Source organism: Microcebus murinus, chromosome 24 (genome assembly GCF_040939455.1).
Source record: "Microcebus murinus isolate Inina chromosome 24, M.murinus_Inina_mat1.0, whole genome shotgun sequence".
NCBI classification, from domain to species: domain Eukaryota; kingdom Metazoa; phylum Chordata; class Mammalia; order Primates; family Cheirogaleidae; genus Microcebus; species Microcebus murinus.
In genome coordinates this window covers 167,004-194,845 of record NC_134127.1, presented here as the reverse complement: position 1 = coordinate 194,845, position 27,842 = coordinate 167,004, and the positions used below count along the sequence as shown (strand labels likewise).

General features: G+C 37.7%; 1 protein-coding gene across 3 annotated transcripts in view; it reads left to right on the top strand.

Annotated features, from left to right (window-relative positions):
• The window catches only part of HOOK3 (hook microtubule tethering protein 3), a 102,881-nt gene that overhangs the window by 28,255 nt on the left and 46,784 nt on the right, over positions 1 to 27,842 (top strand). For all 3 annotated transcript variants that reach the window (XM_075997318.1, XM_012777367.3, XM_075997317.1), the window contains exons 6-11: positions 4,028 to 4,095; positions 10,396 to 10,458; positions 12,423 to 12,506; positions 18,397 to 18,560; positions 24,337 to 24,477; positions 25,990 to 26,191. In XM_075997318.1, the coding sequence (XP_075853433.1) occupies positions 4,028 to 4,095; positions 10,396 to 10,458; positions 12,423 to 12,506; positions 18,397 to 18,560; positions 24,337 to 24,477; positions 25,990 to 26,191 (722 nt within the window). The remainder of the gene's footprint in view (positions 1 to 4,027; positions 4,096 to 10,395; positions 10,459 to 12,422; positions 12,507 to 18,396; positions 18,561 to 24,336; positions 24,478 to 25,989; positions 26,192 to 27,842) is intronic.

Below are 27,842 nucleotides of genomic sequence, written 5' to 3'. Positions count from 1 at the left end.
TATCACAAGATATTTTGTATAATGTACTCTGTCAAGAAAGCCTTGAAATTCCAGGGCCTTTTGTGATTTATTTTCACAAAGATAAACAAAGGCTATTAAGATAAATTAATGATTTCCCTGTGTATATCTCAATGCTACAAAAATCTCTGACTAACCATGTAAATCTGAGGTATCATCTTTTGTTTTTACTTGTGTTCTTGGCATTACAACCTAGAATATCCAATTTTAAGTTCCCAGAGCTGAAATGTCCCAACATATTATATCATTATCATTATTATCAAATTATCGGTTAATTTATAATCAGTTTGTCAAATAGCAATTTAGGAAATATTTCTGTACTTGGATTAAGAGCACAGGCTGCAGTGTCCATCAGCCTGTGAAGTTCACCTCTGATTCCACCTATCACAGCCATGGGAGGGATACCAGGCAAATCACCTAATCTCTATATTTTAGTTTCTAAGTAAAATAGAGATTTAGTATAGTACCTGCCTCTATTTTCAGCTACTGATTTGCATAAAAATCACTTGTTTTCTAAAAATTATTGTTTAAATTTATCATACATAAAGCAGATAAATTTTACTTTAAATTTATTTTCTCCTCTAATCAATTTATTTCACAAATATTTATTTATTTTTTGTCTACCACTGTTATACTAGGAACACAGTGGTAGACCAAACACAGGCAGTACCTGCCCTTGTGGAACTTGAGTGGAGGTAAGGGCATTAAATAATGCCTCAAGTACCTATATAATCAGTGTAGGTGAGTGCTCTGAAGACACAGTGTAATGGGGGACAGTCTGGGCTTGGGGTAAGGGAAGTTATTTAAATAAAGATATGGAGGGTAATAGGTTAAGAGTAATCTAAATACTAGAATGTAAGAAAGGCTTAGATTGCCTTTGAGAGATTTAAAAAAATCCCACAAAACTATAATTTAAGTGTATTGAGGAAGAAATTTAAGTCTAAAGGATGAAAAATTACTCAGTCGTATTAATAGTTCACTGATGGCAGATAATGAACTCTTATGTATTCTTTTAGAAAACTCATCAACTTCTGAGATTCTACTTAATACATAGGGGTCCTGGTGTAGTGTATAGCTGTTAAGAGTTGGCTAATTATATTTATTACAGAATAGGACTAGGAAAAGACAAAGATGCTATCTATATCCATATTCCTATGGATAAGAAGATAGTACAGTCTTAATATTTATTGAGGTTCTCACACAGACCAGGTGTTCTGTAGAAACACCTAGATTGTTTTCCCCTGAAATTGTATAAATGATGAAAACTTACAGAACAGGATTTTAACATCTTGTCCAGATTTAGGGCATTCTCTGCTCTCAAGAGCACAGTAGAAAGCTAAGAATCAAATAAATGAGATTCTGGATTGTTAAGTATTTGCTGTCACTGCATATTTATGGTATATGATGTAAGGCTCAGTAAAATAGCCCTGCTGTTTACTACCTAACTCTGGACAAGATACTTAGCCTGTTTCCTGGTATGAAACATGAAGATGCAAAACCTGGTAGTCTTGAAGAATGAGTGAAATTGTGTGCGTGTGTGTATGTGTTGTGTAATTCATAAAGCATTGTACAAATAAAAGGGCTTTCTATTTAGGTGTGGTTCCTAATCAGAAGTGAGAAGCAGCTGCCAGGGCTGCTGACTCAATGTAAATTTGTCTTGGCTACCGGACTTCTCAAACTGGGCTAAATAAAATGGTAGTATATTTGAATAAACAAAGATTAGTAGTAGAAGACAAATTAATAATAATTTGTTTTTCTTGAGGCAGAGTCTCTGTCATCCAGGCTGGAGTGCAGTGGCACAATCATAGCTCACTGCAGCCCCTAGGTGTATGCCTCCACACCTGGCTAATTTTTTAATTTTTCTAGAGACAGGGTCTTGCTATGTTGCCCAGGCTGGTCTTAAACTCCTGGCCTCAAGGAATCCTCCTGCCTTGGACTCCCAAAGTGCTGGAATTATAGGCATGAGCCACCATGCCTAGTGTATTTAGTATTTCCCTTCTGTCTGGTACTTTCCTAGGCACTAACAACAAAAATGCTTTTTATAATTTAGGAAGCCGGGACTCATATCTATTATGTTTCTTGCCCAAGATTTCCTACTTGTGAGAGGCTAGACAAAGACTAAAGCCCATGTGTCTTCCACATGTAAACTTAATACTCTGTGCTAAATGATTCTGTACACTTTGAACAGCTAAGATTTCAGGATAAACTCTTGTACACAGCACACCTCATTCTCCAGCATTGCCTCATAGATGTGCACCCAGTAATAGCATACAGTATATATTGGATTTTAAATATTTGTAATTTTTTTTTTCATTTAAAAGGCTGTACATCAATGTAGTTCTCATCACCATTTGATCATTCAGCATTTTACGGTGTTCGCGGGGAAGGGCCTTGACGTGGCAACACCGCTTCTTAACTAACGCTTCCCCTCTCACACCTACTAACCCCTCACCTCCCGAGTCCACTATTATTTTCTTCACTTTCAGTAGGCTGTCATTCAGTTTTCTTCCCCATTATCAGTGCTGCTGCTGCTTCTCTTCCATGTTCACAGTCTTTTATTTTGAGGGCTGTCATCCTAGCTATGCTAGTTTCTCCATAGCCGTTGGGTTCTGTGTTTGTTAACTTTGAACAGAACATCTAAAAGCTCCCTTACTGTATTCCAACACCCATAGGGTGGTCCTCATTAAGAAAAAAACAAAAAATTGAGCTCAGACTAAATGAATTCTTTTTTGACCAAATAGTAATTAAGTTATGATATATTGCTACTGTTGGCAGAAGAATACTGCCTATGATTTAGTTGTGTGGTGTATACTTGTTTATATAACCAAACATTTGGTGGGGTACAAGTATCTTTAGGACAATACTTCCTTAAAAACATGTTTTTGATACTAAAAGCTTTGACATTAACAACAAAAATATCATAATAATGTCATAATTTAATAGTGTTTTAAAAATACCATCTTTTTCTAAAACAAGTTACCTTGTCTGGCAGAGGATTTATTTGTCATTCCAAATATATGAGTCTCTTATCAAAAGATAACTTTGAAAATTTAACAGTAAGACTCCGTCATATACTACCTCAAGGGGGGAGAAGATTTTTTCTGTGCATGTGTTTTCGTGTATGGGATTAGAGAGGCAGGTTGAGGCTAAAGTTTCTTATTTATGTCACCCTTTTACATGTTTCTTATTAAAGCATATTTACCACATTTGTTGGAATCCACCTAGCCTGTTGATTTTTTTTTCTTTTATGCTTAATGCCACTTTTGTCATCCGCTTTTAGATTCAGAAATAATGAAAACTTCTTCTGGGGCTTTTTTAGAAGGCAAGAAATCATTTTTAACTTTGTCACTATTAACAGTAAAGAGATCTTTCTCTTTTTCAGCTTGGTAAGGGTGAGATTGATGAAGTTGCTGCTTTAGCTTGTTATAGATGTGGGTCTTTATTTTAAAACCAGGCTTTTACAATCTTTGTTTAATTATGATATCAGTTCATCTTAAGTTAATCTTAACTCTTTGTCCTAAGCAGCTCTCAGCTTCGTTAAGTGATTTTTATAGTAGAAAATATTAAGTTAGGAATTATACAATTCAGTGCTTTGGTGTCATGTAAGAGTAAAGCACAGACTTCAGAGTTTTTTGCCATGTAGCAAAGAATAATGTGAAAGATAATTTTTAGATTTTAGAAAAAGTAAGATGGAGTATTTTACATACTGGCTTTAGGCTTTACCATTTCATTGTTTTACGCTGACACACCCAGGCTGATACTGCATTTCCATGACCTACAACCTCAACTTTATAAGGAATAGTGAGAGGGAAAAGAACTATCTTAAGGAAAGATAAATACTGTGATTTTCAGACTTTACCTGTGGCAATATATTTAACCATGTGTGAGGGATTCGTAGGAGGAATCAGAACAGAGGAAGCTGCTTATGAGAATGTGTGAAGTGTTAGCCTTTAGTCCCTTGACTGTCTTTAACTTGAACAGTGACATTCCAGGTTGTTCTTGTTTTCAGAGTACATCCAAGCCATTATGATGATGGAGGAATCTGTTCAACATGTTGTCATGACAGCCATTCAAGAGGTATGTTGGACTCTGTACTTGTAGTTTATGAAAAATTAAAGGAGCATGAGTATAAATAATAGAAGTAGAAATTTTAAAAAGAGATTTTCCTCATTTTAGAGAATTTTTTTTACATTTATGATATAGCTTATATTTTTAAAAATACTAATTTAAATTTCTCATTTTCATTTAAATTTTAAACATTTATTTTGTAATTATAGATATAACTGTTCCTAATTTTTAAAAGTGCCCTTAGTGAAGGAGGAATAGTAGACTAATTTCTAAAACTAATAATAAATAATATCTGTCTTAAACAAGCAGTCTTCCTTACACTTAACTGTTGGTTTTCTGTTTGGCAGAAAATGGGTCTTTAACTACAGCCATACCCAATGCAATTTCTAGGTGAATCTTTATTTTAAATTGAAAACATAAAACTGTAAAAGTAAAAATAAAAGAGACTAATAGCTGGTCATTTTCAGGGTGTGAGTATGTTTTTAATCATAAAAGCAATGGGAAAAATTCTTAGGGGAAGTAGAAAACTATATAGCACATGAATATGCAAGTAACATAGAAAAAATACAAAAGACTAACATGAAAAATGCTAAATGCAAATTAAGATAAAATTGTGTTTTTAAAAAATCTTTTGGCAATGACTTCTGACACCAACTACTCACAGTTGGGCAAACTTCACAGGTTAAGGGCACTGTCCTCCACAGGACTGCCTTCACTTCAGAGACCAGTCCCAGTTCAGGATCCCCAACCCATCCTCATATACATCTGACTAACTGGCTACAAATTCAGGGGTTCCCACTACCCTCTCAGGCTCTACCGTTTGCTAGAATGTCTCACAGAACTCGGGAATGATAACACTTTTATTATAGCAAATGGATACAAATCAAATTAGATGGGTTTCTGAATTAAGTTTTTGTTAACCCAAAAAATACATAGAGTGAGGTCTGGGAAGGTCCCAATGCAAAATTTCTGTTGTCCTTATGTCATGGAATCAGGATGAATCACCCTCCAAGCACATCCTCTTATGACAACACAGAGTATTGCCAACCAGGGAAGCTCACCTGAGCATTTGTGTTCAGTATCTTTATTGGGATTCTATTACTTAGGTATGATTGATTATGTAGGTAGGATTGGCCATGATGATGAAATAAATTTCCAGCACCCCCCCCCTCCCTGGAGTTCTGACTGATAGCATATGACTCTAAGCCTCAACCTTCTAATCACATGGCAAGCCCTTATCTGGAGTCATCTCCAGCATGAATGACAGGGATACCCCTATTACTAGGGAAATTCCAAAGATTTAGAGGCCACTTCTTAGGAACGGGAGACAAAGGCCAGCCAAATACTTTATTACATAGGACCTTTCAAAAAGCAAAGCTTTTTAAAAGTTTGGCACTCAGCACTGATGGTAGGAATATAAACTGGTGTATCTTTTAAAAATGTTATGCCCTTTTATGCCATATAAGATTGGGTTTGGTCATAAATGTTGAAGTACCAAAGTTACAGTTACCCAAGGAAGACATAAGTTTAATTTGCTCTTTAGTGGTCTTGGGTTGGTACGGAGGCTCGAGAGTCACCAGGAACGCCCTTTCTTCTGTCATGCTGCTGTGCCGTTCTTAATTCCTGATTCCCACTAGTGGCTCAGCTGTGCTTCTCGCGCTCGGGCTGTCACATTCCCTGTGCAGCCAGCAGGGAGGACTGAAGGAAGGGTTATCTTCTTCCAAGTCAACTTGCAGGATTCCCACTCCCATTAGCCAGATCTTACTCACATAGTCACACGGTGAGACTGGGAAATGAAGTCCTTATTCCAGTTATTCAGAGACCCTACAAAATCTGAGTATTCTGTTAGTAAGCAAGAGTAGAGGGAAAAGTAAGAGGACCGCAACAGTCCTGCCTTACTGTAATCCGTACTGTGAATCCACTTTTAAAAACTTATCCTAAGGAAATGTGAAATACAAAGATACATAATAATAGTAATAATATCAAGTGTTTATCACCTACTGTGTGCTAGATTGGGGTATTACTAAGCAATTTACATGTTAACTCATTTAAAATATACTACAATTGTAATTAATGCCACTGAATTTACACTTAAAATGGCAAGTTTTATGTATATTTTACCCCAGTGAAAAAAATAATGAAAAAAGGTCACTACAATCCTGTGAGGCGGCAGTCTCCAACCTTTTTGGTGGAACGGAAGATGGTTTTCCCACAGATGGGGCAGGGGTGGGGGTAGGCAAAGCTCAGGTGGTGATGCGAGTGGTGGGGAGCAGCAGTGAATACAGATGAAGCTTCGCTTGCTCACCCACTGCTCACCTCCTGCTGTACAGGGGGCCCCCACTTCCTAAGTTTCATGGAAGCTAATTTTTCCATGGAAGGGGGGACATTACAGAGCTCTGTCGCCCAGTTTGTGGCCTGGGGGTTGGGGACCACACAAAGCCATGAGGTATGTATTATCTCCATTTTATAAAAGGAAACTGAGGCATAGAGAGTTTGAGTCACTTGCTCAAGTTCACATAGGAAGTAGTGGCTGACTTAGAACTCAGATGTAAACAGTCTGAAACCAGAGCCCAACCTATGGCCACTGTGCTGTCTCTCCTCAAGATAGTTTGTTCCAGTATTTCCTAGTACTGAAACATTAGAGAGACCCAACCACAGAGCAGTAGGGAATGGATGAAATAAATTATGGCATAACATGTATTAGCATATTATATAGGCATTAAAGCATATTTTTAGAAACAGTGTGATGACATAAGGGAACCTTTATTAGGTTTTAAAAAGGTAGGATACAAAGCATATCAACAATGTGATCTCATTTCTTTTAAAAATAAAAATTGAAATTAAGATGAATGAAAACAAAGAAACTTGTTAAAACGTTAACTCTGTCCAAAAAGTTGAATGTTCTTTACTGTTCTGTATTTTCCAATTTTTCTATAATAATAGATGTTATAATAGATGTTTCATCTATAACCAGGAGCCTTTTTTAAATTAAAATCTGTGACCAAGTGATTTTTATTCTATAAATCTATCCCAAGGAATTATTTAAAAATTCAGACCAATATTGGGTATAACAGTGTTTATCTAACAATTTTATATAAACAGAAATGAGAAAACAATGTGTATCCATTGGTAAGCTAGTGTTTAAATTGTGGTAGCTTCTGTGGTGCTCAAAGGGTGGTGGTGTTCACCAGGAATTCGGGGATTGGGGGAGTAGTCCCACATCTGAGGGATGTGGTGAACATTGTGGAGGGGAAAGGCATACCTCTAACCCTTGCTAGGGAGAGGCAAAGATATAAAATGTAACCAAAATGTTAAAAAAAAAATTTATCGGGTGTCAGGCAGGTGGGAGAGGGAAGGAGGGGATGAATATATACATACATAGTGTATGTATATACATACATACATACATACATACATGCACACTGTCTGGGGGATGGACATGCTTGAGGCTCTGACTCGAGGGGGGAAGGGAGGCACGGGCAATGTACGCAACCTTAATGTTTGTACCCCCATAATATGCTGAAATTAAAAAAAATTCTGGTAACGCAATCCCATGAAATATTGTGTAACTGATAAAAATGTGTAAAAAGGGTATCTTATGACAGGAAGAAAAATACAAAATGTCAAGTGAACAGAACAAGATACAATTGTATGTACAATAGAATCCCAATTAGATTTTTAAAACAGATTCTGTGTCTATTATGTGTGTATTCATTCAGCTAATACTTAGTGCCCAGTGTGTATTAGCCACTGGAGCAGACACTAGGCATGCACCTGTGAAAAAGATAGGCATGGCCTCTTGCCATGAGTGTGCATCCTGCAGGGGAAATGGCTGAACCAGCACTTCAAAAGCAGTGCTGCTTTCACTGCTTTTGTCAGCAGTGACAAAAGCACTTCTGCTTTCTGTCGTCAGAGTAATAGGATATGAAATCTAGGTTAAATAGAGAAGGTAATTGATTAAACAAACGAAGAAACATAGAATCTAAAGTAGAAGGGGGAGATTCCCCCAAAATAAGGCAATGACATTAGCAGAAGAAAGAAGAGTAAACTTCAGGCAGGCAAATGCAGCAGTGTTCAGTGCGGAGTCTAAGCAAAGTGAGGAAGACGGCGCGCTTGAGGGCAGTGGCTGAGAGGAGAGTGGAGGCAGCAGGGCGGGAAGGGGCCTGGGAGCCTCCTGGCGTTGCAGCTCGGATTAGCAGATACAGCTGAGTGCGAGAAGGCTGTGCTCAGAGTGGGCCCTCTAGGTTTTTACTGAAGTGTATTGCTGTGTGTGCTATTTAGGACTAAAACTAAAGTGTAACAATATGAAAAGGGAAAAGACTAGACAAAAATATTTCCGCTCCCTTCTTCCAATCCTGCTAGATCCATGGTTGCCACAGATAGTAAATTCTTAAATATTTCAGAATTATATGTATTTTTATTTCACAGTATTTAAGGAGGTACAAATGTTTTTGGTTACATGTATCACTTTTGTAATGCTTCAGTCATAGCTATAGTTGTGCCCATCACCCAAATAATATTCATTGTACCCATTATGTAGGTTTTTTGCCCCTCCCTCCCTTCCCTCTCCCACCTGCTTGACTCCCACTAAGATTTGCATTCCTCCCTTAACGTGTGTGCTTGTCGGTTAGTTCCAGTTTAATAGCAAGTACACAGGGTGTTTGTTTTCCATTCTTGGGATACTTAGGATAATGATCTCCAGTTCCATTTAAATTGTTGCAAAAGGCAACATTCATCCTTTTTATGGCTGAGTAGTACTCCATGGTATACATGTACCACATCTTAGAATAATTTTTTCTTTATTTTTTTTTCTAAAAATTTTTTCTCTACAATGGGTATCATTTTTTTTCAGTTCGAAGAAAGACATTTTTAAAATATTTTTATGAATATGATCAAAGTAAAAGTATAAAAATTTAAGACAATATTTCTTACTTTTCCTGGGATTTTTTTTCCCCTCTGATTGTGCTGAGGGGCCTTCAGCTCTTCTCATCACATTAACAAGAGCAGCGGTTCCCAGAGTCTGGAGTGTGTCATCACATCACCTGGAGGGCTTATGAAACATGTTTCTGGCCCCTAACCCCAGAGCTTTGACTCAGTAAACCTGGGATGGGACCCAAGAATGTGCATTTCTCACAAGTTCCTAGGCCGTGCTGTGCTGATGCTCCTCACTTTGAGAGCCCCGATGCAGAGAGGGAGGAGCAGCTGAACATCACAGTTCTCTGGAGAGGGTGAGGGCTGAAATCACATGATCTCCGATAGTACGTCTCCACATTTCTGATGGTCCCTCTCCCTTTTGTCCTTCAGCCAGAACATAAGAAAGAAATAATAGAAGATGGGGCCATTTGAGTCTGCCCCAGACAGTTGTTATAATCAGAATTCTGTCCCTTCTCCCCTCACCCCTTCCCTGCCCTGTGGATCTCTCTTTGGGATGTGAGAGTGAGAGGCTAAGATGGGGTTGGGGGTGCATGAATGATCATTAAACATCAGCTGGTTAATTTTGACAAGTATTGATGTTGTCCACATTTATTCTTTAGAAATAAATAGGTACTTGGTGTTGCTATTTTTACTGAAAAGTCACTGTTTTTAAATGTTTTTAAATGTTTAGATTTAAATGTTCAGATTTTTAACTTAATAGCTGTCTTAGTGATAAGAATAAGGAATACTTGATCCTTATGACTGGGCTTACAGTGAAAATGAGCACCAGAATTCAGACCTCTAATTTTATTTTTATTTTTAATTTTTTAATTATTCTGGGTGCATAATAGTTACAGGGTACATGTGATGTTTTGATACAGGCATACAATTTGGATTAATCAGATCAGTGTAATTGGGCTATCCATCATCTCAGGCATTTATCGTTTCTTTCGCTAGAATATTCCAAATCCACTCTTCCAGTTATTTTAAAGTACACTAACTTATTACTGATTGTAGTCACTTTGTGGTGCTGTCAAGTACTGTTATTCTGTCTGGCCGTCTGACTATATTTTAGCACCATTGACCACGCCCACTTTGGCCCCGTCTCCGCCACCCTTCCCAGCCTCTGGTAACTGACATTCTGCTCTCTGTCTCCATGGGATCAGTTGTTTTTAATACTTAGCTCCACATATGAGTGAGAACATGTGCGATTTTAGACTCTAATTTTAAATGAAGGCATTATCCTGGAGTGAAAAAAAAAAATGTTCCTTTTGCATTTGTGTTCTCATTTTCGTTTTTATATTTCTGTAGTAGCTGGGTGTTCGTTTTGTTGTATATTATGTAGAATGTCTTTTTTTTACCTCCTACTTATGATCATTTAAATCTTAATTTTAGCTAATGAGTAAAGAGTCTCCTGTTTCTGCTGGAAATGATGCCTATGTTGACCTTGATCGCCAGGTATATAATTTTGCATTGTTTTTATTCATGCAAAGATTGACAAGGATAAACTTGAGATATCAATGAGAATAATATTTCAGTTGAAATTGCTTATGGAATATATTGGTATAATTCTTTGTGTTTTATCTGAAATTTAAGAACTTATTTTACTAATGGGTGTTATACATTTATAATTAAGTTTATAATTTGTAACAATCCATTTGTAATTAAATTTAAGATAGATCAGTTTCTTTGACTTACTGTAATTCCTTGTGTCTGGTCATGATTGTTTATTTTCTTAGAGACAGTGTCTCACTGTGTCACCATGGCTGGAGTATAATGGTACCATCATAGCTCACTATAATCTTGAACTCCTGTGCTCAAGGAATCCTCTGCCTCAGCCTCCCAAGAAGCTGGGACTATAGGTGTGTGCCACCATGCCCAGCTAATTTGATTGATTGATTGATTGATTGATTGATTGATTGATTGATAGAGACAGGGTCTCACTATATTGCCCAGGCTTACTCAAACTCCTGGCCTCAAACAATCCTCCCACCTTAGCCTTCCAAAGCTCTGGGATTAACAGGTGGGAGCCAACGTGCCCAACCTAGTCATGATTTTTTCTTTTTCTGTTAGTGAAATCTTTATGCCACATTTAACACAATAGATGTATTCCTGGAAAACTACATGAAGTAGTGTAGTAGATAATTAAATACTTTAAGGAAAATAATATATTTTTATAGGAATCCTGCAATGTATTTTTATGATTTTAATGGAAAAGTTATTCCGTACTTTTAAATATTGCTTCTTAATAAAATACCGTTAGTTACACTGTCAGTTTCTATGTTCCAGCTGTCTGAGACATTTCTTTCAAAGCATAAACAGAAATATTCGTATCCTTTATCTTATCTCATTTCTTCCCCATGGTTTGAAAATGTTTTGCAGCAAAATCTTTGGATATGCTGTAGTTTTAACCCAAACTGCAATTTGTCTTTCTCCTACTTTGTAGTGTTTGGTTTTAAAGTTTTTACCTTAAATGTATTATTTCTTTGTGCTACACAGAGGTTTGGTCACATGAAATGAAGAGATAATAAAATTTTATTTTAATCAAAATTTATTTCATACTTTGCCAATTTAGAGTTTATATAATAATGGTACACGCCTTGGGAATGTTTGATTTACATTGAGAATCAAAATAATAAAAATTTTTTCTTTTAAAATGGTGCTATACAGGGCTGGGCATGATGGTTCATACTTGTAATCCCAGCACTTTGGGAAGCCAAGGTAGAAGGATCACTTGGAGCCAAGAGTTTGAGACCAACCTGGGCAATATAGCAAGACCCTATCTCTACAAAAAATAAAATTAGCCAGGCATGGTGGCACATGCCTGTAGTCCCAGCTTTGAGGGATGCAGGAAGATCACTTGAGCCCAGTAGTTTAAGGTTACAGTGAGCTATGCTGATCACTGGGTGACAGAGTGAGACCCTATCTCTAAATAAATAAATAAATGAAAATTTATAAAGAAGAAACGTATTATAAAATGGTGCTATACAAGTTAGCTTAAAGGTTTGTTTAATATGACTGAAAAAACTGGGGTTGAAGTGCCCTACCTGTGTATTTCCCTGTTACTCTAGTACATACATATTTTATTATGGTAAAATTTCTCAGTGACTAAAGAATCAACATTACCAAGAGCCAAGTAGTCCAGTTTGAAGAAGACAAATAAGAAACTTGATCTGGGGAATGAGCCAAATTCAAAGGACAGAAAAGATAAGACTTAGGGTTAAAAGAAATTAATTCAGAGTCAGAAGTGCCTTCTTTTATAATAACTCTTACAAAAGGGGTCTTGATCTCCTCCTTCACATTCTTCTCATCCCTAAGAAAGAAAGGGGGGAAATGTTTTAATTCTGTGTTGTACATATGTAACTATTAATTATTGCCACTTTGCATTGAAATGTTTATCGTATCTTTTTGTTTCTAACCAGTTGAAGAAAACTACAGAGGAACTAAATGAAGCTTTGTCAGCAAAGGAAGAAATTGCTCAGAGATGCCATGAATTGGATATGCAGGTAAGAGATTTTCCCTGTGTACCTTCTATTTGAAATGTACCACCATAAATACCACCAAATGTGCTGTGTACTGCCATGCGGTACAGATTGACTATAATGCAACCCTAAAGAAAAAAAAGGTGAAAGGAAAACAGGTTTCTGGTTAAAGATAGGTGACTGAGCAAAGATATTAATGTCCTTTCTTTTCTTCCTGCAACCCCATTACATTTATAATAAATGAATTGAAATGATATAAACCCACAGAAAAAGAAAACAAAGGGGGATAGCACATAGGAGTCTTTTGGTGTGTCAGTAAACCGTCTCTCAGGAGGGATGAGGGAGATTTTATTGGATCAATACATATGAAATATTCGATTTTGAATCAAAAGTGTAGTTTATTAAATCTCAAAGAAGAACCAGTACAATTAACTGAAGTATGCACCTAAACTGTTAACACAGTTTTGCCATGTTAACCAGAGCTTGTTTATGCCAGCAGCAAAGAAGCTAGAGAGGGAGAGGCAATGAAATTGCTAAAGGTGTTTTCCAGTTGTGAGAATAGAATATTTTTCCTTGTAAGAAGTGGTCCATAGCACTCTGGGAGGCCGAGGCGGGAGTGGGGGTGGGGGGGGATCGCTCAAGGTCAGGAGTTCAAAACCAGCCTGAGCAAGAGCGAGACCCTGTCTCTACTATAAATAGAAAGAAATTAATCGGCCAACTAAAAATATATAGAAAAAAATTAGCCAGGCATGGTGGCGCATGTCTGTAGTCCCAGTGACTCAAGAGACTGAGGCAGGAGGATCACTTGAGCCCAGGAGTTTGAGGTTGCTGTGAGCTAGTTTGATGCCACAGCACTGTAGCCTGGGCAACAGAGTGAGACTCAAAAAAGAAGTGGTCCAAAGTTTGGAAGAAGTGGTAGTTGGTGCAAAGTCTGGTGAATACAGTGGGTTACAGAGAGTGTCCAAGTCCAACTTTTGTAGTTTAAGCAGTGTTGTTTGTGGTCAAGCATTGTCTTGCAAGAGGACTGGCCTGTCTCTATAGACCAATCTCGGTTGCTTAATCACAAGTATCCTCATCATTTCATCCAAATGGTTGCAGTAAACATCCACTGTAATTAATTGACCAGGTTTCATGAAGCTGTAATAGATAACACCAGCACTGGACCACAAAACAGACACCATTAGTTTTGGGGGTTTTTTTGATGAATATTTGGTTTTGGACTGTGTTTTGGCATTTCATCTTTATCCAACCATTGTGTCAAACGCTTGCAGTTGTCAACAAGAATGCATTTTTCATCCCACGTAACAATATGGTGTAGAAATGGGTCGCCTTTTTGTTGTCACAGCAAAGAAAGGCAAGCTTCAAGACAGTTTCTCTTCTGATGCTCGTTTAATTCATGCAGAACTTGTCTATCCAGCTTCTTACCTTGCCCATTTGTTTCAAGGGGTCCAATATTGTTGGAATAGTAACATCAAACCTTGCTGCTGATTCACACATAGATTGAGATAGATTCGCTTCCACTACAGGTTTCAGCTCAACATTGTCCACCTTGGTCTCAGGTTACCCCTGTGGCTCATTTTTAAGATTAAAATCCACCAGAACAGACTTCTTAAACCATCAGCGTACTGTGCGTTCATTAGCCACATCTTTCCTAAACACTTTGTTGATATTGCAAGTTGTCTGTGCTGCATTGGTTCCATGATGGAATTCAATTCCAAAATAACATAAATTTTTGACTTATCCATGGTTTCACAAAAATTGCTCTAAAAAAAAAAATGTGAAAGATAATCACAAGCCAACATGTATGTTTGAAAGACTAAGGACGTACCTTCACAATAAACATAAAATAAGAAGAGGCCGAGTGTAGTGGCTCGTGCCTGTAAGTCTCGTGCCTGTAAGCACTCTGGAAGTCTGTAGCGGGCGGGTTGTTCAAGGTCAGGAGTTCGAAACCAGCCTGAGCAAGAGCAAGACCACGTCTCTACTATAAAATAGAAAGAAATTAATTGGCCAACTAAAAATATATATAGAAAAAATTAGCTGGGCATGGTGCCACATGCCTGTAGTCCCAGCTACTCGGGAGGCTGAGGCAGGAGGTTTGCTTAAGCCCAGGAGTTGGAGGTTGCTGTGAGCTAGGCTGACACCACGGCACTCTAGCCCAGGCAACAGAGTGAGACTCTGTCTCAAAAAAAATAAAAATAAAAATAAAAAATAAATAAGAAGTGTCAAAGTGAAATGTCAGAGATATGAACTGTCAAACTTAGTACTTAAGGAAATCAGACGTTTCATACTTAATAACCTAAATAAAAAGCCCTAGTGTAGTGCCTGTCAGTTTCCATAGTGTTAAGACTGTCACGATGGCTGATTTCAAGTTACTGTTGCTTTAACAGCCAGCTCACAATACTCTTGGATTTAACCAGCTCCAGCACACCACCAGTCCTCATCAACCTTAGAAAACCAAAAGGTAGATAGAAAAATGCTGAATGGCTGAAAGGAGCAAGAATGCAGTGGCCAAGAGCACCCACAAGGTGGCAGGGCTGCTGTGGCAGAGCCCAGGAGGGCCTCAGGTGTGCTGGAAAGCTGAAGTGAGGCTGTGAGTGTGCAGAACAGGCAGCCTGTCAGCTGTGTTGACCACTATGTATAGACTGACCTATTGCCAGGTTCCAAATCAGAGGACCCTTTTCTAAAGAAATTAAACAAACAGAAGTATAGTGAGATCAGAGTGTTAGTATTGCAGCATAAGGTCCTTTTCATTTTGGCCTTCTGGGTTCCCTAATTTAGGCAAAAGCCAGCTTCTCATGGATAAGCCCTAAAGCACAGCCCGTGAATTTAGAGCTTCTAGTTCCCTGTGCTATTGACTAATTATTGAATATAAGGAAAATCTGCATTACAAAAGAGAAAAGGATCAATATGAACAGATCACTAACCCTAAAGGAAGTAGAGAAATTTTAAGGAGTAGGAGAAGTTTTTCTTTTTAATCTATTTAAAACCCTCAATCAAGATATTACATATATAAGGACAAGATGCTATCTTACAAAGGAAAAATTAGAGATAAAGAAACAAGTAAATTAAAAATAGAATTGTCAAGCTGGACATGGTAGCTTTGCCTGTAGTCCCAGCTACTTGGGAGGCTGAAGCAGAAGGATTGCTTAAGCCCAGGAGTTCAGGCTGCAGTGAACTGTGATCACACCTGCGAATAGCCACTGTACTCCAGCCTGCGTGACATGGCAAGACTTTCTAAAAAATAATAATAATAAAATAAAAATAGAACTGTCAACATAAAAAAATTCAATAGAATAATTAAAGATAAAGTCGAGAAAATCTCTTACAAAAAGACAAAAATTAGTTTATTTGTCTGGAGTTTACTTCAACTGAAGTGGGGGGCAGCAGATTGAGGTACATATGAGACATAATTGGTCACGTTTGGATATGTGGTAAAGCTGGTCATGCATACATAGAGTTCATAATACTTTATACTAGAAGAAGCATTTTACTTTGAAAGGCATAAGAGTTGGTCATTACATTGGTTGTATTTAGGAGAAAGTGTAATCCTGGCATACTTGTTGGGTTATATAGGAAATAATATTTACATAGTCACAATATAAGTGCTGTTAATTGCTTTTCAAATTTAGAATTTAACTATATACGAATGCTGAATTATCCTAATAAGTAAAAATTCATTATTTTTATAAGTGGCTTATAAATATTATCTTTGATAATATAAAATTAAAGTTGCACACTGGGATTGGCAAGCTACACAGCTTGCCATCTGTTTTTATAAACTTTTATTGTAGCATAGTCATGCTGATTCATTTACCCATTGTCTGTGGCTACTTTCCCGCTACAGTGACACAGTAGAGTATTTGCCCCAGAGACCTCTGAGAGCCTAAAATGTTTACTGTCTGGTCCTTTACACCAGAAAGATTTGCCAGCCCCTAGTATGGACAGATTGTCAACTGAATGATAGTTTTGCAAAGAAGAGAAGGGGTACCCCTACAACACTTTTTGCTCTGCAGAAAATAGTAACACAGTCGTAACGATGTGATCTTTAATGTCAACATTTAGGATTGTCCTATAGAGAAACGTTATTGTAAAAATAAAGGAACAGATGCTGGAGGCTTGTGAGTAGAGTGGGAGCGATGAGGGAGGAGAGGCCCAAAATGTTCCGTCTTCCTGAGTAGGGCGTCAGGGCCACTTCCCTGAGGCAACAGTCATTGCATGGCTGGCTCCTGGTTGTCATCCAACCTCAGCTCAAGGTCGCCTGATTTATTTGCCATAAAATATTTATTGGGCATGTAGATGTGCCAGGCACTAACGTGGGTCTAAGGTAGATCTCTTGAGGAAGACCTTTCCTGGTCAGCCAATCCAAAATAAACATCTGGCTTCTCCTGTTATTTTTATTTTAACCCTCTGCACAGCACTTTTCACTCTTGTTTTTGCATGTATTAATTTGCTTTCTTGTGTCATATGATTTGTTTTTATTTATATATCTACTATGATTTGTTTCAAATGTATAACATGCAAGGAAGAACTTTTTCTCCATTTTGTTCATCGCTGTATCTCTTGCGCCTGGAGAAGTGCAGCGTCCCCAACGCATGGTATGTGCGCGGCGAGGATATGAGCACTGACTGAGTAGGATGAAGCAACAGGCAGTTGTTTAAATCGCAGAGGGGACCAGTGGAGAAGTGAGAGTGGTGACAGAACAAGTTACTGTAATCTGGCATATCTGAGGAGAGAGTCTCTAGGCTGATAAATCAAGGAATAATGTTATATAGCATATTATTTACAGATAGAAAGTAACAACCAAAAGCAGTAAAATTAGAAATAGTTAAAACGCTGTTCCATTCTGTGTCCACAGAGTGGGAAAACTGTCATTATAAGCCCCTTTGCCTTTGTTGGACTTTTTCTTAAATGAAACATGTTTATCTTTTTAAAATTATATTCCCTTTTCTGTATGTGTAAAAAGGAGTTCTGCCATATATGTTGAATTGGGGCAGGGGGGCTGGCTTCTGTCATTATTTTAAGATTCATCAATGTCATCAATATCAATAATTCTTTTTTATTGCTGAATAGTATTTTTTGATACAGGTCATATATACCATATCCAAAATATTTGGGACCAGAAATGTTTCAGATTTTGGATTTTTTCAGATTTTGGAATATTTGCATTACCAGTTGAGCTCCCCCAATCCAAAGAGCCGAAATCTGAAATGTTCGAGTGAGCATTTCCTTTGAGCGTCATGTGGGTGCTCATAAAGTTTTGGATTTTGGAGTATTTCAGATTTTTGGAGTTAGGATGTTCAACCTATCTGGATATACTACAGTTTATCTATTTACTTATTGATAAACATTTGAGTTTTTTCCAGTTTTTCTCTATTACAAATAAAGCTGCTATAAACATCTTTTATAAATCTGTGTGTGGGCATATGCTTTTATTTCTCTTGAGTAAGGGCATTCTACATAGAAGTAGAATGGATGAATCAATCATATGGTAGTTAAATGTTTAATTTTTTAAGAAACTGCTAAGCTTTTCCAAAGTGTTTGAAACATTTTATATTCTCACCAGAAGTTTCTTTGCCAACACTTGGTGTGGTCAGTCTTTTTAATTTTATCCATTACAGTGGGAGTGTAGTTGTATCACATTGTGTTTTTAATTTGCAATTTGTTCATAACTAATGATAATTATCCTTATGTGTTCTTATTTGCCATCTCTTCTTTGACGAAGTGTTTTTTTCAAATATGAAATAAAGAATGAATTTTTACTCTTACATATTGCTTGCTCTGTGTGTGCAACATTCCAAAATAATATAAATGTTTTAAGTGGAGATTAATTGTACTTTAATTCATAATGGAAGTTCACAAGTGATTGAGCTGATACCAGTGTAATTGGAGGAAATAACTTCCTGTATTCCAACAGGTGGCAGCATTGCAGGAGGAGAAGAGTAGTTTGTTGGCAGAGAATCAGATATTGATGGAAAGACTCAATCAATCTGATTCTATAGAAGATCCTAACAGTCCAGCAGGAAGAAGGCATTTGCAGCTCCAGACTCAATTAGAACAGCTCCAAGAAGAAACATTCAGGTAAAAGACCACTCTTTAAAACCAGATTTTTAAAAATGTGATAGCTGTCATTTAAAGTTTAGATTATAGTGTTAGAACTTCTGGGTAACTGTAGACCAAGGAGGCTGTATAATAAACAACTTCCCAAAATCTCCCCACATGACATCAAAGAACTTCACATCTAGGAAAAATGCAAGTGAAGAGGCCTGAGCTGTTATCAGAAAGATTACTTTCACTCAAGACCTACAGTTACTTTTAAAAAAAGGTAACCAGGCAGAGTAGACTACAAACTGCAGAGTGGAGATTTCACAGTAAGTTCATCTTCTTAAAGGGTCTGATCCCATGAAAAGATGCAGGCAGAGAGTTAAAAGGCATGGATGTGTTTTCCAGGTACATAGTACAAGAGCCAGGTCCATTTATAAATTTATAGAGACTTAATATGTGTGTATATAGAGAGATTTATAGAGATAGGCTTATTTAAGGGGCAAAGGGCAAGATGATTTAACAGGATAGACTTAAAGGAACCACTTAGAGGAACAGCCTTCCAAACATCTGTGGGGAAAAATTGAAAGAGAAGTATGGTGACAATTTTTTTAATTAAAATATTATGATTTACTCAAAAGTACAGTATAACCTGTTTCTTACCTTGCCATAGATTTCCAGTGTTAAAACAGAGAAATTAAGCATCAATTAGATTTTTATTTATAAAGTAACTATGTGGTAACATATCTACCATCATTCATTATTCCTCATTGAAATATTTCTGGATAATAAAAAGCTTGTCTTAGTCTTAGAAACTTTAGAAACAGTCTGTTTCCCTGTGGTGTGTACCAGCAGTTCACAGGGTGGTCAGGGACCCCTGGAGTTTCTCCAAGTCCACATCGGAGAGTCTGCAGGGCCCTCTCTTCTCCAACAGTGTCTGTGCAAGGCTGGATTTTCTTCCTACACTTCAGCCAAAACAACATGTCATAAGAGATGAATGCAGAAACAGATATGAAAACCCAGCTGTCTTCTATTAAACCAGATATCAGTATCACAAAAATGTAAAACAATACCGGCCTTCTTCTTTGTTTAGAAAACATAGTTATTTCTCATAAACAATATGTTGTTTATAATGAACTAAGTACATTTAAATATACTTTGTTTGAATTTCTAATATGATAAATGTTGATAGATAAGATCTATGTAAATAAAAGTTTTTCGGGTCCTCAGTAATTTCAAGAGTGTGAAGGGGTCTTGAGACCAAAGTTTGAGAGCATTTCATCTGCATCTTGATTTCCTAAGACAGAATCAGTGAGTGGTAAAATCCAAGCATCACTTTACCCTTTTGTTTCTAAATTGTAGCTAGTTTTAAATTATGGTTTGGGGTGTTGGTATTTATTTAATAGAATTATCTTACATTTTCATGAAGCATCAATTAGATTTTCATTTCAAGAAAATAGTGTTTTATGCTTTTATTGTTCCAGAATACATATTTGCAATATTTTGAAGTATTTTAATAACTTAAATATTTTATCAATATATATCTTAGTATTTTTCATTAATTATTCTTTATAGTAGGATATAATGCTTCTGGCTCATCTTTATTATGACAAAGTACCTTCAATTTCTTATTTTTATTTTTTAGCACTGATAGCTTTCAAGATTTAAGTCCCATAGATGGTTTGTATTACAAAGAGACAATGAAGAGATCTGGCATTAATCATCTTAACCAGTCATCAAATTTAGCAGCTCTATAATGGGATGCCCTGATATCATGGGCCTCGTGACATGATACTATAAAAAGTACCCAAGTCACCTATGTTGTGCTGGTGCCAAATATTTAACCAGAATTCAATCATGAAGAAACAATCACAGTAAGGAATATCCTAATAAGATGGCCTAGACTACTCAAGTCACTGTCATAAAAAACAAAGCAAGACAGAGAGATAGGCCAGATGTGGTGGCTTATGCCTGTAATCCTAGCACTCTGGGAGGCCGGGGTGGGAACATCACTTGAGGTCAGGTGTTCAAGACCAGCCTAAGCAAGAGAGAGACCCCAGCTCTACTAAAAATAGAAAAATTAGCCGGGTATTGTGGTGCGCACGTGTCGTCTCATCTACTCAGGAGACTGAGGCAGGAGGATTGCTTGAGCCCCAGGAGTTGGAGGTTGCAGTGAGCTACCATGACGCCACTGCACTCTACCTGGGGCAACAGAGCAAGACTCTGTCTCAACAACAACAATGAGCAAACAAACAAAAAAACCAAGGAAACTAAAAAGACAGAGACAAAAGAGATGTTACAGCTGAAGATAATGTGTAAGCTTTCATTGGGTTCCGGGTCAGGGTGAGGAGAGGGAACTATAAAAGACATTTTTGTTACAGTTGGGGATATTTAAATGTGAGCTACATATTAAGCAATATTATTAAATTAATATTAGTTATCTCAGATGTGATAATGGTCTTGTGATCACGTAAAAGAATGTCCTTATTCCTGAGGTACGCAGGGAAGAAGGGTCACGGTGCTGATAGCTTGAGCTCACCTTCACCCCCCCCTTGTGCCAAGGCCAACAAAAATGACTTTGAAAACAGAGAAGTACCAGCATCTCATTTATAAAGATTCTTTAAACAGTCTTAAATAAAATAGTAGCAAATTCAATTTAGCACTATAGTAAGATAAACTTTATCCTAGGCTTGTTAACTTATTGGATATTATTAAATCTATTACAATAATTATTAAGTCTCTTTTCTTCAATCCATGAATTAAAGGAGAAATAAAACTATAAAATAATCTTAGTGTGTGAAATTCCCATTAAAGTTAGGAACAATATGAAGGTGAGTATTCCTCTATTATTTGGCTTTTTTCTAGAGATTCTAAAATCCTAGGCTTACCACTTATTAGCTGTGTGTGTAACCTTGGGCATGCCTCTATCTCCTTAACTCTTAAGATGCTCTGCTAGTATCATCTGCCTCCCAGAATCTTTGTGAGGGTTAAACGAGTCAATACATGTAAAGTACTGAGACAGTTGCCTGACTGATGCTACATGAGTTTTAGCTGCTATTACTACTTTTCTAGAAGATGAAATAAGAAAAAGAAATGAGATGAAAATTTTGGAAAGACAAGAACTAAATGATTGTTATTTGTAGATAATAGTGTTGTCTGTAGGACACAGTGGGTAGCAGTAAAATATAAAAAAAAAAAAAAAAGAAAAAAAAATAGTGTTGTCTACCTAGGAAATATAAAAGAATCAACTGAAAAGTTCTGACACTATATGCATTTAACAGAAGGGCAGCTATAAGACGTATTTGCATAGATCATAAGCTTTTCTAGCAACAGCGAGTTAGTGTCATTGGGAAGAACTTCCAGTTTTAAAGTAATATGAGGGATTTATGTGAAGAAATCTTGTAATTTATATATAAAAATATCTTCCTTCCTTTCCGCTTTCCTGTCCCCTTTCCTGTCCCCTTTCCCCTCCTTTCCCTTCCCTTCTCCTCCCCTTCCCCTCCCCTTCCCCTTTTCTTTCCCTTTTTCCCCTTCCCTTTCCCTTTCCCTTTTTCCCTTTCCCTTTTTCCCTTTCCCTTTTTCCCTTTCACACAGAATCTCACTCTGTTGCCCAGCCAGGGTAGAATGCAGTGTGTCATCATAGTTCACTACAGCATTGAACTCCTGGCTTCAGGTGATCCTTTCGCCTCAACCATCTCAAAGTGCTGGGATTATGGGTGTGAGCCACGGCACCTGGCCTCCTCTAGAAGTATTAATGAGCAAGATTTTTCCCAAGACACTTTGAGAACAAAATATAATGAGGGAGCACTTGCCATATCCACTCTTGAAATAACGCTATAAACCTATACTAATTAAAATAGCTCAGTACTCACACAATAAAATGCAGATAAACCAGTGACAAAATGAAAATCCAAAAATCAATCCAAATATATAAAAATGTGTGATGTGGTAAAGGTCTCAGAGTCTCATTCTGTTGCCCAGGCTAGAGTGCCGGGGTGTCAACCTTGCTCACAGCAACCTCAAACTCCTTGGCTCAAGCAATCCTCCTGCCTCAGCCTCCTGAGTAGCTGGGACTACAGGCATGTGCCACCATGCCCGGCTAATTTTATGTGTGTATATATATATACACATATATATATATATTTATTTATTTATTTATTTTAGTTGTCCAGCTAATTTGTTTCTATTTTTTTTAGTAGAGATGGGGTCTCGCTCTTGCTCAGGGTGGTCTCAAACTCCTGAGTTCAAACAATCTGCCGGCCTTGGCCTCCCAAAGTGCTAGGATTACAGGTGCGAGCCACCTCACCCGGCCCAGAAAAAGGTAGCATTTTCTAATCAAAAGGGAAAGGTTAGATTATTTGTTAAATGGTTTGGGGTAGATATTTTGGCAGAAAAAGTTAGATTCATACATTTCATGATATATCAAAATGAATTCCAGGGAAATTAAAAACTTTAATGTTAAAAATGAAACCATTAAAAGTACTGACAGAAAATGTAGAATTAAAAGAAAAAACTTTCTAATCGTACACTGAAAGCAGAAACTATGATAAGATCAATCGATTAAATTACATAAAGTTGAGAACTACACATTAATATAAATGTGTAGCTTAAATGTGTAATATAAATGTATTTACTACACATAAATATAAATTAAAAGTAAATAATCAAGTGGATAAAATATTTGAGACACGGCCGGGCGCTGTGGCTCACGCCTGTAATCCTAGCTCTTGGGAGGCCGAGGCGGGCGGATTGCTCAAGGTCAGGAGTTCAAAACCAGCCTGAGCAAGAGCGAGACCCCGTCTCTACTATAAATGGAAGGAAATTGATTGGCCAACTGATATATATATATAAAAAATCATCTGGGCATGGTGGCGCATGCCTGTAGTCCCAGCTACTCGGGAGGCTGAGGCAGAAGGATCGCCCAAGCCCAGGAGTTTGAGGTTGCTGTGAGCTGGGCTGACGCCACGGCACTCACTCTAGCCTGGACAACAAAGTGAGACTCTGTCACAAAAAAAAAAAAAAAAATATTTGAGACATGAGAGACAAAGAGCCTTGTAAGTCAAAGTAAGGATGTATGTTAAGTAAACAAATCTGGTTAATAAGAAGCAGCAATGTGGGTGGCTATGGCAGGAGGATCACTTGAGATCAGGAGTTCAAGACCAGCCTGAACAACATAGCAAGACCCCATATCAAAAAAAAAAAAAATAGAAAAAATTAGCTGAGTGTGGTGGTGTGTACCTATAGTCCCAGCTACTGAGGAGGCTGAGGCAGGAGGATCACTGGAGCCCAGGAGTTTGAGGTTGCTGTGAGTTAGGCTGACACCAGTGCCCTCGTGCCTGGGCAACAAAATGAGACCCTGTCTCAAAAAAGAAAAAAAAAAAGTAGGAATAGCATCATCCATATTTTGGGGGGAAAATAGGAACATAAAATCAGGCTGAAGGATATATTCCAAAAATGTTAGCAGTAACTATCTGTCTGGATTAATATATAATTTTTCTTTGCTTTGCTTTTCTGTATTTTATAAATTTTCAACAAGCGGTATGTGTTACTTTCATAATAAAACCTTAAATAAATTTTATCTGTAGTGTTTTGGAAAATGAGTGCTTGGTGTCCAGCTTTCTGATAGTGGAATAGGAGTCATTCTTTACCTTTCCCAGGTTATGGCTTGGGAATGCAGCTCATGGCCACAAAAGTAGGAGACATATTCTAGAAGACTTTATTCTCATGTTTTATATTTTTATTTCCTTTTACTGTTCTGAGGAGAATTATGTGACAGTAAATTGTCCTTTCTTAGTCTATTTTATTTTGGTTACAGACTAGAAGCTGCCAAAGATGATTATCGAATACGCTGTGAAGAGTTAGAAAAGGAAATCTCCGAACTTCGCCAGCAGAATGATGAACTAACCACTTTGGCCGATGAAGCTCAGTCTCTAAAAGACGAGATAGACGTGCTCAGGTAAACTCACTCTCACCTCCACTGTTGCCACCCAGAGCCATCCTAGCTCTGAGGTTACAAATCCACATCTCTGAGCACACCAGCGAGTTGGAGAGCCAGGCCACGTGGGTTCAGATCCTGGGGCTACCATTTATTGACCTCTGGGTAACCGTTTTCTCATGTGTAAAATGGAAATACTATACATGTCTATCTCAGGTTGTATGAGGAAGTGAGTTTATATTTGTAAACATTGGAACAGTGTCTGGTTGCATAAGTGTTCAACAGAGATTCTGACCATCACTTCACACTTGTACAGCTCTAGAGATTTTCCTCTTCCGACTCCTGTCCATTAGTGCTGGGCCCTCCGGCCATGGGGCCTGCCCCTTTCTCAGACACTGTCACACCCACAAGGCCTCATTTTCTTGCTGCACCTTTTTCTTGTCCCTTCAATTTCTCTCTCATGGGGCACCTCACTCCCTGCCACTTCATTTTTCCACCTCTGCTTCTTAGACAATCCCCTGTCCTCTGTTGGATCATTCTAGCCATCCCTATTTTCCACCTTTTGCTCTTTGAGTACTGAGAAAGAATAGGAAAAGTCACATGGTGGTAAGTTTTGTCCTACTACAAGTCAGTGATCCTCTTCACTGGGTTCTTCTCACCAGCCCACCCTCCTGCTCAGCAGTTGGTACCACCATCCCCTCTCTCACAGCTGCCAGTGTTTTCAGGACATTTCTCCCCTGGCGCCCGCCCCACCGTGCCTCCCCACGCCTTTCCCCAGCCGACGGCCTTGTCTCCAGCTGCTCGGAAGAAGGCGGCTGCGGACTGCTGAGGTCTCTGTGCCCTCTGTCTCCTGCACGGTCAAACCTCCCCGCATCCCTAGTCATCTTTTCTTTTTTGCTTCGAGAGTGTAGACCTGCTGTTCCTCCTCCTGTCCAGCTGTCCAGGGCTGAGTCCTTCGTCAGAGCTCTGGGCCTCAGCACTTCTTGCCTTTGCAGGGCCTGTTTCATCAGTTGTCATTTCTCTTTGCCTTTTGAATCTCCCTCCTTTACACACAGGCACATGCACACACACGTTTAGGTCTCTATAATCTCAAAAAAAAGAGAGGGATTTAGTACTCTCTCCTTCCTTCTAGAATCATATTTAGATTACATAAGGTAAAATTTATGTTCTCTCCTCAATCCCACTGCCTGCCCAACCCCCGCTGCTCCTGTGAAACTGCTGTTCCTGTGGTCACTAATGATGGCCAGATCACTTGGACTCTGTACAGCTTATTTTACTTTCATCCTGTGTGTGACTCTGCTGGCTACCCCTCCTGTTTGCTTTCCTTCAGTTATATAACATTCTCTGTTACACATTTTGCTGTAATTGTGGTCAATTTTTTAAACTGGTCAAAAAATTCACCTGGGTTTACTTTTGATTTTGTAATTTCATTAGCACATGTGTTTCCTGGCAATCCATCTTGGTTTGGCACTGTCTAAAAAGCTTTACAACTATGGATATTTTTCTGATTTTTAATTTCCCATCTCATTCTAGACATTCTTCTGATAAAGTGTCTAAACTGGAAGGTCAAGTGGAATCTTACAAAAAGAAGCTAGAAGACCTTGGTGATTTGAGGCGGCAGGTTAAACTCTTAGAAGAGAAGAATACTATGTACATGCAGAATACTGTCAGTCTAGAGGAAGAGTTAAGAAAGGCCAATGCAGCTCGAAGCCAACTTGAGACCTATAAGAGACAGGTAAAAGAGTAGGAACACAGTTTCTTAATGATGGGTTCAAGCAATCTTTCCATTAAAACATGTGGCTTATCAAAAATCTACTGGCTTTTTTTGACGGTACTCTGTTTTTTCCTTTTCTTTATTGTATTTGTATTTATCTTATTTTTTTAAAAGTTTAAACTTAGTTCTTTCTTAGAAGTTATTGGTCTCTATAACAGATTTTATTTATTAATTTATTATGGGCCGGGCGCGGTGGCTCACGCCTGTAATCCTAGCACTGTGGGAGGCCGAGGCGGGCAGATTGCTCAAGGTCAGGAGTTCGAAACCAGCCTGAGCAAGAGCAAGACCCCCATCTCTACTATAAATAGAAAGAAATTAATTGCCTAACTAATATATATAGAAAAAAAATTAGCTAGGCATGGTGGCATGTGCCTGTAGTCCCAGCTACTTGGGAGGCTAAGACAGTAGGATTGTTTGAGCCCAGAAGATTGAGATTGCTGTGAACTAGGCTGACGCCATGGCACTCACTCTAGCCTGGGCAACAAAGCAAGACTCTGTCTCAAAAAAAAAAAAAAATGTATTATGTAATACTTAAATACACAAAAGTAAAAGAATAATACAGTAAATATCTATGCTTAAAAAATAAAACATACTCTCCCCTCCTCATTACAGGTGATCTCTATGCTGTTTTGTGATTTTCATTCCCATACTTTCGCTATGTATATATAGCTGTGAAAATTTATAGCATTTTGACAGAACTTTATATTAATGATACAGTGAAAATACTCTTCTGTAATTTACTTTTTTTGCTGAGTGGTATATATTTGTGAGATTCATTTATGTTGATAGGCATAGTTTTATACCATTCATTTTCATTACTGTGTAGTATCACATTATGCCTCCTGTACCAAAATTTATCCATTTTCCTATTGAAAGACCTGGCTTGTTTCAGCTTTTTTATATATTAAATACAAAAAGATACAAGTATTGAACAGGTCCTCTTTTATACTTGTATGAAGGTTTTACATCTTCATGGCATTTCTTAGAGCATCTTCAGTGTAGTTTGATTATCACCAGGGTGTTCTCAGTGACTGCATTACCAGCAAGCTGTATGAATTCCTGTTGCCCACATCATCACCAACTCATAGTATTGCCAAACTTTAAATTTTGCCAGTTCGATGGGTATAAAACGGTGTCTCCTTATGATTATATTTTGCATTACCCTGTTTATAAATACATTTACTGACCATATTTCTTTTGTGAATTACCTATTTTTAATCTTCCATTCATTTTTAAAACTAAACTGTTTCTTATTGACCTCTAAAAGTTCCTTATATTCTAGATATTAATTTTTTATCACTTGTGCATTTTCCTTTTTATCTTCTACAGGTCTATGACTTGTCCTTTCACCTTTTTGGAGTTGATGATTTTAATATAATGAACTTTAAGTATCTTTTTCTTTATGATATGGCTTTATATGTTTGTTTAAGAAATTATTTTCTACTAAGGATATAAAGTCTAATCTCCATTTTCTCTCTTTTTTTTTTTTTTTTTCTTTTTTTGTTTTTTTGAGACAAGTCTCACTCTGTTGCCTGGGCTAGAGTGCCGTGGCGTCAGCCTAGCTCGCAGCAGCCTCAAACTCCTGGGCTCAAGGGATCCTCCTGCCTCAACC